Source organism: Puma concolor, chromosome E1 (assembly GCF_028749965.1).
Source record: "Puma concolor isolate L17-30 chromosome E1, mPumCon1.1.hap2, whole genome shotgun sequence".
Lineage (NCBI taxonomy): Eukaryota > Metazoa > Chordata > Mammalia > Carnivora > Felidae > Puma > Puma concolor.
Genome location: NC_141680.1, coordinates 45,904,531 through 45,916,936, shown reverse-complemented (window position 1 = coordinate 45,916,936; position 12,406 = coordinate 45,904,531). Strand labels below are relative to the sequence as shown.

Here is a 12,406-nt window from a genome sequence, read left to right as displayed (position 1 = left end):
ACTGAGCAATATTTAATACTCATGAGGCATTACATGCACATGGAGAACATGTTCACTAAATACATGTTAGACTAAATGTATAAGAAGCGCTAAATATTTGTGATACTCTAACATTGCTTGAGGCACCAAATATTCAAGATGTGGTAAATATTTATGACACTTGTTCAAATGACTCTAATTTGGCAATCCATTGGTGACACCATTTTTAGGTCTTCTGTGTCCTCTGCTCAAGGAACACAAAACCTATGGCTCTTTGATGGCCTTAATGGCAAACTACAACTATTAACAACAGGTACTTGTCCTTGTGTCTTTCTTTTTTTGTTTTTGTTTTTGTTTTTTTAAGTTTATTTACTTTGAGATAGAGTGGGGGAGGGGGCAGAGAGACTGAGAGAGAGAGAGAGAGAGAGAGAGAGAGAATCCCATGCAGGCTCTGTGCTGTCAGTGCAGAGCCTGACATGGGGCTCGATCTCACGAACTGTGAGATCATGACCTGATACAAAGTCAAGAGTCAGATACTCAACTGACTGAGCCACCCAGGTGCCCCTAACCCTGAGTCTTTCTGAAAGGGTTTGTGTCACAGGCTAGAGCACTTTCCATCTGTGGTCCATCTGCTTGAATCTCAATTCTGGTCCTTATAACCACATCAGCAGCAGGAAAAACTAATGCTGCTGAACAGAGAGAGACACAAAACTTATTATGCACATCACACACCTTAGATTCAAGTAGTGTAGTCCTTCCATTCACTCTACCCTGAATTTGTTAATGTATTCCATATTTCTGCCCCATTTTTGCTGTGTGTTTTTATTTTATTTTATTTTATTTTATTTTATTTTATTTTATTTATTTTTTTTTTTGCTGTGTGTTTTTAAATGATTTAATACTGTGTGACTCAAACATTTTAACTGGGTCCATCAGCCTTTCTGTCCTGCGTACTCTGGGCTAGTACTTTGAGGCTACAATTGCAGAAAGTCTGTTTCCCTTGACACTCAGATTATGCATATCAAAGTACTGTTTGGAAGAAACCTCAGAGGATCAAGAATTTTTTATCAAGCATTGCACTTCAGTATATAGTGTAAATATCAAAAGTTAAAATTCCATACAATTTATCACGTATACAAGGACTACTTGGAGTAAAAGAGGGTATTAAAAATAATTCGTTAAAATTAATCTCCCTCAGTGGTAAACCATAACAATCTAGGATGTAAGATCACTCTGAAGTTAAACTCTAGGCTAGGAGTCAGCCAACTTTTCTATAAAAGTTTATAAACAATAGAAAATATTCTAGGTTTTGTAGGACTTATGATCTCTGTCACAACTACTCAGCTCCACCTTTGTATGGTAAAAGCAGCCATAAATAACGCACAAACTAATGGGCTGGATGTGTTCCAATGAAATCGTTTACACAAACGGAAGCAGATTTGGCCCAAGGGTCAGAGTTTGCCAACCCGTAGTTTAGACAATTAAAGTAGAAACACTTCCCCAATAAAATGGTAAAATGGCAGAGTAAAAAGGTAGTGATGGGAGAGTTGGAATAGAGCATTAAAATATAACTTAATGTACGAATTAGGAGCTTAGAGTCACAGTAATTGTTCACTAACCTGTAACAGTGGCCACTGCATCCATCAATGTGCTGAGCTCAACCTTCCCGTTAGCTACAAGGAAAGCCAAAATAAGGTAATAAGGCCAGAGAGCCATATATAAACAGACAAAAAATAGGGTAAATTGGGAAATAAGAGATCGAAGTTCATTAGCTCCACTGCTTTATCTGACTCAACTATAAGGATATAAACCCTGGATTTAAAGAATTAACTCCACATTAGTTGAGGGAGAGTCTTTATCTCTTGGACGAAATGGAGTCTTGAATGTACCTCTTGAATTTGAAGGCTGCTCTCCATCTTACTGGCAGGGTGAAAGGTCCCAGTGACTTATTTGGCTGTGTAGCCATTTATCAGCTTTGGTTCAGCCACATTTGTCAGAGGAGTCTTTGGGGACCACCTTTCTTGTCTTCTTACCTTTTCCCAATTTGTCTTTCTCTAGTTTCTGTGTCTATCACAACTATCTTGGGATTTTTGATCACACAAATTGGTGACCTGTTTCTTCTATTAACACTACATATACTTGTGTGTAAAGATAGGTATGTATTTCTCTTTAACCCTAAAAGACGGGTAGATATTTCAGAGAGTCTCCAAACTGAAAGGACTTGTGGTAACATCATAACTAGTCACAAAGGGGATTCAACAGTTCACTGAAAGCTAATGGGTTAATAAAAATTCTATGGGGCGCCTGGGTGGCGCAGTCGGTTAAGTGTCCGACTTCAGCCAGGTCACGATCTCACGGTCCGTGAGTTCGAGCCCCGCGTCAGGCTCTGGGCTGATGGCTCAGAGCCTGGAGCCTGTTTCCGATTCTGTGTCTCCCTCTCTCTCTGCCTCTCCCCCGTTCATGCTCTGTCTCTCTCTGTCCCAAAAATAAATAAACGTTGAAAAAAAAAAATCCTACATGATGAGTTGAATGTGTAGACTTGCTCTCCTATGTCCTAAGGCTTCATGAAGTCCTTGTGTAACACTAGGAATTATTTTTTTTTTTAAAGGGTAACGAGTCATAAAAAAAAAAGCAATAAACTTTAGAAGAATATTATGCCTTATTGGGAATAACTTGGAATGAGGATGGTTCTGAGGGGGGGGTTCAAGAGAAGGCCAAGTTTGCACCCGTGTGCTGAGTATGAACAAGTATTCCCTTGTATGCCACTGAAATTGGCCAGGATGTTGCTGGTTGTTTCAAAATGAGTATAATTTCTGCCAAACCTTCTTTGGAAAGCAGAAAACTGCATGAGTGATGATTAGGCAATTGTCTTTTTGCTTTGATAACATTTATACCAATGATTTGGAGCCCTTTGGTTATGTACTGCTCAAATGAAGTGTTAGAAGGCCAGCCTATATTTGACGTTCCTCTTGAAGACTTTCTGTCACTTTGAATTATTTGTATTTTTCACTGTTTTTCATTTGTTTAGTCTAATTATTCCATCATTCCATTCATTCTTCAATATTTATTGCCTCTAAATATAAGATGATGTACGTATGGTTTCTACTTACAAGAAAATCACAGTTCATAAACAAAGAAGAGTGATATAAAGACACTCCCTTTTTATACAATATGCTAAGTGTATAATAATATATGTGTGAATAGGATGAATTTTAAACTAAGAGGAAGAGTAAATAAAGTGAATTCCATGGATCAGGGAGCTCTGGGAAAGGTAAACTTTGAGATTAATTTTATGGGCAAGAATTGGCTGGTGAAATATGCCTAAGTATTTTTGTTCTAGGAGTTGGAGAGTATGTGGAAAAGGACAATTGGATAATCAAATCAGATGCCATGGTATAAGCATTAAATAACAAAGAAGATCTGTATATTAATTGAAGAAAATTTTATGAATTATCTACTAAATTTCAGGCACCATATGAGGCACCAAAGATTAAAATATATTTAATAATAAATTTAATATAATTTCTGAACAAGTCAGTTTCTGGGGTGAGACGGACAAGTAAACATACTGTAATAGAGTAGTTGGGTTGACATACAGCAAATGATAAAATCAGGAGATGCTCCCGCTAAAATTCATCCATTTATAGCTACTGCTTTGCAACAGGGTGGAGAGCCGACTATATAAGAATCTTGCCTATATCCAATACTATGGTTCAGACACCTCAGTGTTATAGGGCAATGTGGAAGCAGGAAATAATGTAAGATAAAGCTAAAAGGAAAGCAAGGGTCAGATCACAGATGTATGAAATAGTCAGCACTCCTAATTGGTAGGACTTGGTATTCAATGAGATGTGGCACTAAGGAAAAGTTGCAGTGAAAAATACCAATTCGGTTTTTTTTTAATATTTATTTATTTTTTGAGAGAGAGAGAAAGAGAAAACGAACAATTGGGGGAGGGGCAGAGAGAGAGACACACACAGAATCTGAAGCAGGCTGTAGGCTCTGAGCTGTCAGCACAGAGCCCAGCACGGGACTCGAACTCGTGGACAGCGAGATCATGACCTAAACCAAAGTTGGAGGCTTAACCGACTGAGCCACCCAGGTGCCCTGAAAAATGTCAATTTTTAAATTTGTTTTACTAAGAACATGATGGTGCCACCAGCTGAGAAAGGGAATGTATAATTAGGAGATAGTTTGGGGTAGGTATTTTTAAATATAGTGAATTTAAGATCTGAGGCTTTGCTGAGCAAGAATGAATTTGGCAGATACAACCCAACAGGAATCTGGATGTGGTTTTACCCAACCCATATTTGGGGAGGAATTTGGGCTGCAGAAAAACATCTAGAAGTTTTCAGCATATAATGACACTTGGAAATAGGAGTGTGGATAACACTGTCCACTGAGAATTGTAACACGGAATTGTAAAAGTTAAAGTGATTAATGGGCTTAGGACACAACTATTTGAGGGATACTAATAATACGGAAATTAGTCATATTTTTCTTCCTTCCTTTCTATTCGCCAGCCTATGAGATTCATTTTGCTCCTTGTAAATTCATTACTGGATCAGAAAGTAGTTATAATAGTTCTGTGTGTGATGCCTGGAATCCAAAAGAGAAGAGGTTAAAGATATGGGGCTTATAGAAATGAAGAGAAGCCTAGTTTCTTCTCTAAGCTTTGCAAAAATGTCATTTTGATACTAGGTAAAACTAATTATGGACACACTCATGTACAAGTGCAGAAAGTCTCCTGTAAGATACAGTAGTATGTGAAACACGCACCGGTAAGTGGTAGATTTTCTGTCACATCTTCGTGTTCCCTTTGTGTGAGCTTGATTCCCAAGTTTTCCAGGACAGTGTCCAGGGTATTCACCTTAACTCTGCCTGCTTAGGAAACATACAGGAACGAAACATGAAAAAAAAATGAGTTTAAAATATTAGAAATATATTTGTGAATGCGAATTGTTATCTGAATATATATACTTTGTCATTATTACAATAAAAAACAAAAGAGAAAATGTACTTCTGTGATTATTACTTTTCTGTATGAACTCCCATTTAACATGTCTAAGAGCATTAAATAATCAACAGAAAAATCAGAATTAGTAATTCGTCCTTTAAACCTTGAATGGAAGCCTGTATTATAAACAGCTCATGAAGGGATAGGCTACGTGATTTGATTATAACCAATATTAGAGAGAATAGGAATGAGCTTTGATGATAGGACCTCACTAATTTATTAACTAACTAATATTAAAACAGAGTGACGATCATAAGGTAACCTTAAAAACAAGCAGAATCTTAGCACTTTTTTAGATAAAATCAATCATTTTAAAGTGAACACCTCAGTGGAATTTGGTACATATTCACAATGTTGTACAAATATCACTTCCAGTTCCAAAACATTTTCATCATCCCCAAAGGAGAGCCCATACATATTAAGTAGTCACTCCCCACTCCCCTCTCCACCCAGCCCCCCGCAACCCTAACCTACTTTTTGTTTCTATGGATGTGCCTTCAATCTTCCTTCATAACAAGCTTTCCTTACACAACTCCCTAAAAATTCGGTAATTCTTTTCTTCATAATTTGCTGTGTATGATTAGGTTTTTGGGGTTGTGAGTATGGATTCCTAGCAAGATGGATTGAGACATGATAGCGTAAAATATTACGATGACGAAAGTAACTAAGTAACTGGGGTGCCTAGGTGGCTCGGTCGGTTAAGCATCCGACTCTTGATTTCAGCTCGGGTCGTGATCTCAGCGACGGGGAGTTCAAGCCCTGCGTCCGGCTCTGCACTGTCAGTGCAGGGCCTGCTTGGGATTCCCCTTCTCTCTCTCTCTCTCTGCACTCCCCCACTTACCATCTTTCTCTCTCAAAGTAAATAAACAAACTTAAAATGAAAGAAAGTAACTAAGTGATCTATACATAGGAAGCTAGACAGGACGCTGTCTAAATGATAAATGTGAACCTTGAAGATTTCAGATGTCTCTGCCTTTCTTATCAGGCTTTTAACCTACCCTGAGTGGATTTCACCCCATCCAGCATTGCATTCTGAAATACGTTTCCAGCAGCTATAGGAAAAGGAACAATTCATGTCAGAAGGGAAATGGTATGAACATCCACTTACTTATAACTTCAGTAAAACAACTGTAACTGAGTGGGACATGTGTTCTGTCTCAGTATTAAATTTAAAAAGAAGTTATGGAAAAGAAAACTGTCTCAGTGTGACAAATATATATATTTTCTGGCAAGTAGGAGACTGACAGCTGAGGGAAACACTATTCTGTTGAAACAATCACACCTTTCCTTTTTCTGTTCACTTCCCCTTTTATTTCTTTTCCTCGTCCCCTCCAGTTTCCTTCCTTTTCTTCCTGAGGATATAGGCTGATCAACTACCTGACACTCAGATGGCAAAGCTATGGCTGAAGGGTTTGGTAAACTGCAGACTAAATCCAAATGACAATGCCTTTTCCTAATCAATTTCAGGATTTGTCAGAAAGCCCTCGACAGGTAAAAATTTTAAATTGTTCACACGGGCCACAAAACCAAGTTCCCTAGAAAGTCTTTGTGGCTTCTGTATAGCTCACCATCAATTGGCAGAGTTTCCTGCAGCTTTTTAAGCTCCTCAGCTGTGAGCTCGATCCCCATGCTTCCCAGAACTTTCTCCAGATCACTGACATGAACCTTTTTTCCTTTGAAAATACAAGAACATTAATGTCTGAGAATAATCATTCCATGAAATGGTGAAAAATTCATTCTCATTATAATGCATCCCCCCCCCCATTTGAGGAAATGGAAGGGGACAATGAGACACGTCTACACAGAATTATGGGGAAGTCACATAATAGAACATAACCCCTTAGTGTTTACAAAAGGAAGGTCTTTTATTTCTGGGAACAAGTCTGCCCTGCTGAGAACAAATTTGTTTTATAATTGGCCAGCAAATTAAGATACTAGATGAAAATAGTATAAATTCAGCTATCATTTATTGTATTTATTCTTGTCTCTGAATAATGTGACTTTTTTCTTCATAATGACAATAATTTGATCCTGTCAGGGCTTTACAATGTAACTGGAATAAGTGTACAATGCACAATATAATGATTCCACAACTCTAGACCTTAATCGGTGCTCATGATAACAAATGAACTCTTAATCCCATCAATTTATTTCACTCATCCCCTCCCCCACCTCCCTTCTGGCAACAATGTGGTCTCTATAGTTCAGAGTCTAGTTTTTTTTTGGTTTGTGTTTCTGTTTTTTTTTTTTGTTTGTTTGTTTGTTTTTTAAATTTTTTTTAATGTTTATTCATTTGTGAGAGAGAGAGAGAGAGAGAGAGAGAGAAATACAGAGCGTGAGTGGGGGAGGGGCAGAGAAAGAGAGGGAGACACAGAAGCTGAAGCAGCTCCAGGCTCAGAGCTGTCAGCACAGAGCCCAATGAGGGGCTCAAATTCATGAACCATGAGATCGTGACCTGAGTCGAAGTCGGATGCTTAATTGACTGAGCCACCCGGGCACCCCATTCCTTTGTTTCTTAAATTCCACATGAGTGAAATCAAACGGTATTTGTCTTTTTCTGGCTGATTTATTTCACTTAACATTGTATCCTCTAGATCTACTTAAAAGTAATTTCTTATTGAAAGATTGAGCGACATTGGCAAAAACAGCTGAGCAGTGAGTGGGTTGCTTCATGAAACTATCCTTCCACCGGAACACAATGAGTGAGAAAGAACTATCAGAATCAACTTCCTTAGAACTCTGGAAAATAGTCAAAGTTTGGTACCTCAACCAAGTGAAAGCAGAATTGAGAAAAAGGTGACTTATAGTAAGAGAGCTTTGTGGCATTTTGACCCCCTTCCCCAAACTGTTTTTGATCATCCATCCCTGTGAGCAAAATATTTTCCAGGACAAAAGTGACAGTCTCTTATTTACCTGTAAAAGGTTTCATTCCATCCATGTGCGTTCTCATTTCAACCTTCCCATGAACTGTAAGAAAATGTAAATCAAATACATAGTGGCATTCACTGAGAAATGCAAAACAGGAAGCACAATGGCATTCATTGGCTACTTTTTATCCCCCACCTACCCCAAGGAGCACAAAAGGACATGGAAAATAATCACTCTGCTTGTTATAAAGGTGCCCGTTTTAACAACTGCTTTCATCCATTGTCATATGGCAAAACGCTAAAGGTGTGAGATTCAAAAGTCACCTCTTTTCATCAGACTTTGTTTTTAGCTTTACACTTTGGAAAACCAAAGATGATTTGGGCCACGCCAGGGAAAACAAAATTTAAAACTGGGATCTTATTCACCACTGTTTTAACGGGACTTTTGAAATGATCTCTTTCTTTACTGAGATTCTAATTACTATTTCCTTTCATGTTCACTGACCCAGGCAGACCAGTTTACTCTTGATTTGCATGACGTACGATTTGCTTGAGGGCAATATTCATTTTGAGCTTAACTTCCCAACTCTAATGATTTGCATAGTTTTCGTAGTAGACATAGTAGACAAATTGAATTTCATACAAATTAATATTTAAAAAGACATTAATATGGTAAAGAACAGAAATATCTCACGAATAGATGATTTTTGAGATCTATATTTTGCCAAGAAAGAAAAACGACCTAAAAAACTGTCACTGTTGGTAAGTTACTTGAAAAATTCCTGATTTTAGATTGTAAGTAATAAATTACAGTATACAGTATCTAAAAACCCCTATACCATGGAAAATTTACAAATGAAGGTCCTGGATAACTCAAAAAGATTTACTGAAGTATTAGAAGTACGCAGTGACTCTTAGCAGAAGCTGTGTGACACTTACATGTACACAATAACAAGTATTAGAACAGTGAGCAGGATAAATATACATTTATTCATTGGTTGCTAAATCTAGGCTAAACGAGAATCTTCCTTGTTTTTCTTCTGGATCTTTTGAGGCAGAACATTCCAAAAGTTATTTCTGTAGTAAAACCAATTAGTGAGGTCAGGAAAGCATGAAGATATGTGTCAGTTTTACGGGGCCACCGGAAATTCTCAGAAACAAAGATGATAACACCTATTTGGTGTAAAATTCGCTATTTAACTTGGGTCCCATTTCAACTGAATCTTGCCCTCTCCAGTAAATTCATATCTCCGTCCTGACAGACACAGTATGAGAAAAGCTTTGCCCTAAATGGGGTCTTTCTGTCCCAAATGATATAATTGGGGCTCTATGCTTGAGCCTTAATCTTTCACAAAACTTCTTTTTAAGCTCAATACTGATGGTAACTCTTCAGATGAGCAGATCACCAATAAGCAATAACTTAAAAATTTTAACTCTGGGGGTGCCTGGGTGGCTCGGTCGGTTAAGCATCCGACTTCAGTTCAGGTCGTAATCTCACGGTTCATGAGTTCAAGCCTGCATCAAGCTTGCTGCTGTCAGCACAGAGCCCACTTTGGATCCTCTGTCCACCCCCCTCTTTGTCCCAGCCCCCGCTTACGCTCTCTTTGTGTCTTTCAAAATAAATAAATTAACTTAAAAAAAATTCTAACTCTGATTTAAAGAAAAAAGGATTAATCATTCCACATGTCCATTTTATTTCATGTGTACTTTTTAATCTCACAATGATTTTCATTATGTTGGTTGATCTGAAATTATTATTTTAAAATAAGGAACAGAAATCATTGGCAATACCAGAGGATAGTTTCAAATAATTGCTATATTTCCACCCATAATTCTGCTTTTTTTAGCAATATGAAAAAAAATTCCACCATAATCTCAAATAGACAAAAAATAGTTTTCTATTATGAAAGCTGATTGTTCCATATCTAGTCTCATTCACGGATACACCATTGCAAGCAAAGAAAACAAGACAGTGAAGACCACTTGCATGGTCCTTCTAGTACACTACCAGAGGTAAAAATTAGAGAATAAATCAAATGAATTAACAAAAATATTTTTAAGGGTACACTGCTTATCTTACACAATGACGTGAATAAATGCACCTTAATAAGATGAGCAAGTATTGATTCATCTAAGGTTATATGATAGTTAAGGCATGTTCCAGACAGATACTTCTTAGCCCTACTATAACGTTCTCAGGCTGATATTTAACATTTGCTTATTTAGCTTGAGAATTCTTTTAGCCCCAATTCAGAATGTACTAAACTTGAGACTTTGTCTCTAGCCCATCAAGGGAGATTAGAGCTTTGGGAACAGTCAGTCCTTGGACCATGGAATCCAGCTCAGAATGATGGGATGTAAGCAGAGGCATAGGTGGGGCCGCTGAGCATTCAGACATTCCACACATTCAGGCCTGAGTGGTTACTGTTCCTTTTCCCCTCAAGGGTATCTGGAAAACTTGGTCCTATTCTTTTGGTGCAGGAAATAGGTCCTACACTTCATATTCCTCCTTTATCATGCTTTTTTTTTCTTTTAAGAGAGAGAGAGTGAGCGCGCGTGTGCACGAGAGAGACAGAGAGAGAGAGAGAGAGAGAAAGAGAGACAGAGAGAGAGAGACAGTCCAAAGCAGGCCACACTCTGCACAGAGTTGGATGCAGGGCTCGATCCCACATCCCTGGGACCATGACCTGGGCCGAAATCAAGAGTTGGACGCTCAACAGACTGAATCACCCAAACGCCCCTATTCTGCCTTTCTACGTGTCCTTGAAAATGGTGAGGCAAAGACAGAAATGCTATTTTAATAACCTCCCACTTAGGGGTACCTGGCTGGCTCAGGTGGTAAAGCATGCAACTCTTGATCTCAGGTTGTGAACTGAGCTCGACACTGGGCCTAGAGCTTACTTAAAAGAAATTAAAAATAATTTCCCACTTCGGGCTCTGCTCTCTTTTCTCTATAATTTTTAAAAATTTTTTCTGTGTTAAAGTTTCTTCTATTTAATGCACCCCACTCCCTTCCCTCCACAGCAGTGTCTCTCTCTAATTTTGTTCAGTTCTAATAGCGGCCTTGGCCTTGGCCATACTCCAAGTGGAAATGAAGTTACTGAAAATGTCAAGGGGCAAAACATGTTTACTTCCAGTCTGAGTCATCTTTCATGTTTTCCGTCTTCTTAATGCCAAAGTAGAGTTTTCAGAGATTCTTTTATAGAAGCTCAGATTAACCGATTCAAACGTATCTTCAATACTCACCGTCGGCTGGTAGGTCACGTGTCAGATCATTAATTTCCTCTTCTGAAAGGTTCATCCCCATAGTTTGCAAAGGAGAATCCATTTTATCGACATCAATAATCTCTCCTTGTGAAAAAGTAAAGAATACGGGGAAAACTCACTGATTCCAAAATGTGACCACTCGCATTACTCATAGTGCATTAATGATTATCAGTCTCATGGGGAAAACAAGATTTAATATAGTCTATTCACATATATCAAGGGGGTCAATAAGGATGTTAGAATTCGAATAGAAATCTTCCAGGTGAATGAGCAATTTTCAAATCTTTCACAGCAAGTGGTAAAATCAAACTGTGGCTGACAATGAGGGTTTTTGTTTTTTTTTTTCCTGAACTCCCAGATTAGATGCCTCAACTCCTGACAAAAATCGATCATCAAGTTCTGTTTCCATTTATGTGGAGGACGATGTTATTCAGACCAACCTTCCTCTGGAAACTGAAATCTTGGATAAAATGTAAAAAGCATCTCCTCAAAAGTGCTAAAGAGCTGATAAGAGAGTACGTTACTAGTGCAAAGCCTCATCAAAAGTAGGAACCTAGGGAGGTAAGCAGAGCCCTGGTACTGCTTCTGTTCTAAATATACTTGCTCCATCTGGATTTGAACTGTCATGTTGATGACCTCATGGAGTGTGGGTGATTCTGTCCAAGTGCCCAGCAGAAGCAAAGGCAAGTATTCCTTGGGAACATGCTTCCATCCTCACCCTCAAAGGTTTCTTTCTATAATTTTCCAAGGAAAATAGCTCACACTCAAAAGAATCAAACACAGAGCGAAACAAGCTACTTGAGAGAGAATAAGCAGAAATAACAGGCAGCAGCAACATGCTCATAAAAACTTTAGATTTAGAAGTTATCAGGCACAATGAGAAAAAATGAAATCTGGCCTTTTGTAGCAACGTGGATGGAACTGGAGAGTGTGATGCTAAGTGAAATAAGCCATACAGAGAAAGACAGATACCATATGGTTTCACTCTTATGTGGATCCTGAGAAACTTAACAGGAACCCATGGGGGAGGGGAAGGAAAAAAAAAAAAAAAAAAAGAGGTTAGAGTGGGAGAGAGCCAAAGCATAAGAGACTGTTGAGAACTGAGAACAAACTAAGGGTTGATGGCGGGTGGGAGGGAGGAGAGGGTGGGTGATGGGTATTGAGGAGGGCACCTTTTGGGATGAGCACTGGGTGTTGTATGGAAGCCAATTTGACAATAAATTTCATATATAAATAAAAAATAAATAAATAAATAAATAAATAAATAAAGAAGTTA

At 38.2% G+C, this 12,406-nt stretch overlaps 2 protein-coding genes across 8 annotated transcripts in view; one reads left to right on the top strand and one right to left on the bottom strand.

Moving 5' to 3' along the window:
- LOC147574441 (pleckstrin homology domain-containing family M member 1-like) overlaps nucleotides 1-12,406 on the top strand; it is a 192,630-nt gene that overhangs the window by 116,350 nt on the left and 63,874 nt on the right. The window contains exon 9 of one of the 7 annotated variants that reach the window (XM_086685512.1): nucleotides 11,489-12,112. The exons of 5 other annotated variants lie outside the window; for them this stretch is intronic. The gene's annotated coding sequence lies outside the window, so the exon portion shown is untranslated. Of the gene's footprint in view, nucleotides 1-11,488; nucleotides 12,113-12,406 lie in introns of those variants that run through there. One more of the 7 variants, XM_086685520.1, reaches the window with a different exon arrangement.
- The window catches only part of LOC147574432 (uncharacterized), a 299,824-nt gene continuing 291,961 nt past the window's right edge, over nucleotides 4,544-12,406 (bottom strand). The window contains exons 14-18 of the mRNA XM_086685476.1: nucleotides 7,910-7,963; nucleotides 6,565-6,669; nucleotides 5,995-6,048; nucleotides 4,759-4,863; nucleotides 4,544-4,578 (exon numbers count right to left, since the gene is read on the bottom strand). Coding sequence (XP_086541602.1) covers nucleotides 4,544-4,578; nucleotides 4,759-4,863; nucleotides 5,995-6,048; nucleotides 6,565-6,669; nucleotides 7,910-7,963 — 353 coding nt within the window. The remainder of the gene's footprint in view (nucleotides 4,579-4,758; nucleotides 4,864-5,994; nucleotides 6,049-6,564; nucleotides 6,670-7,909; nucleotides 7,964-12,406) is intronic.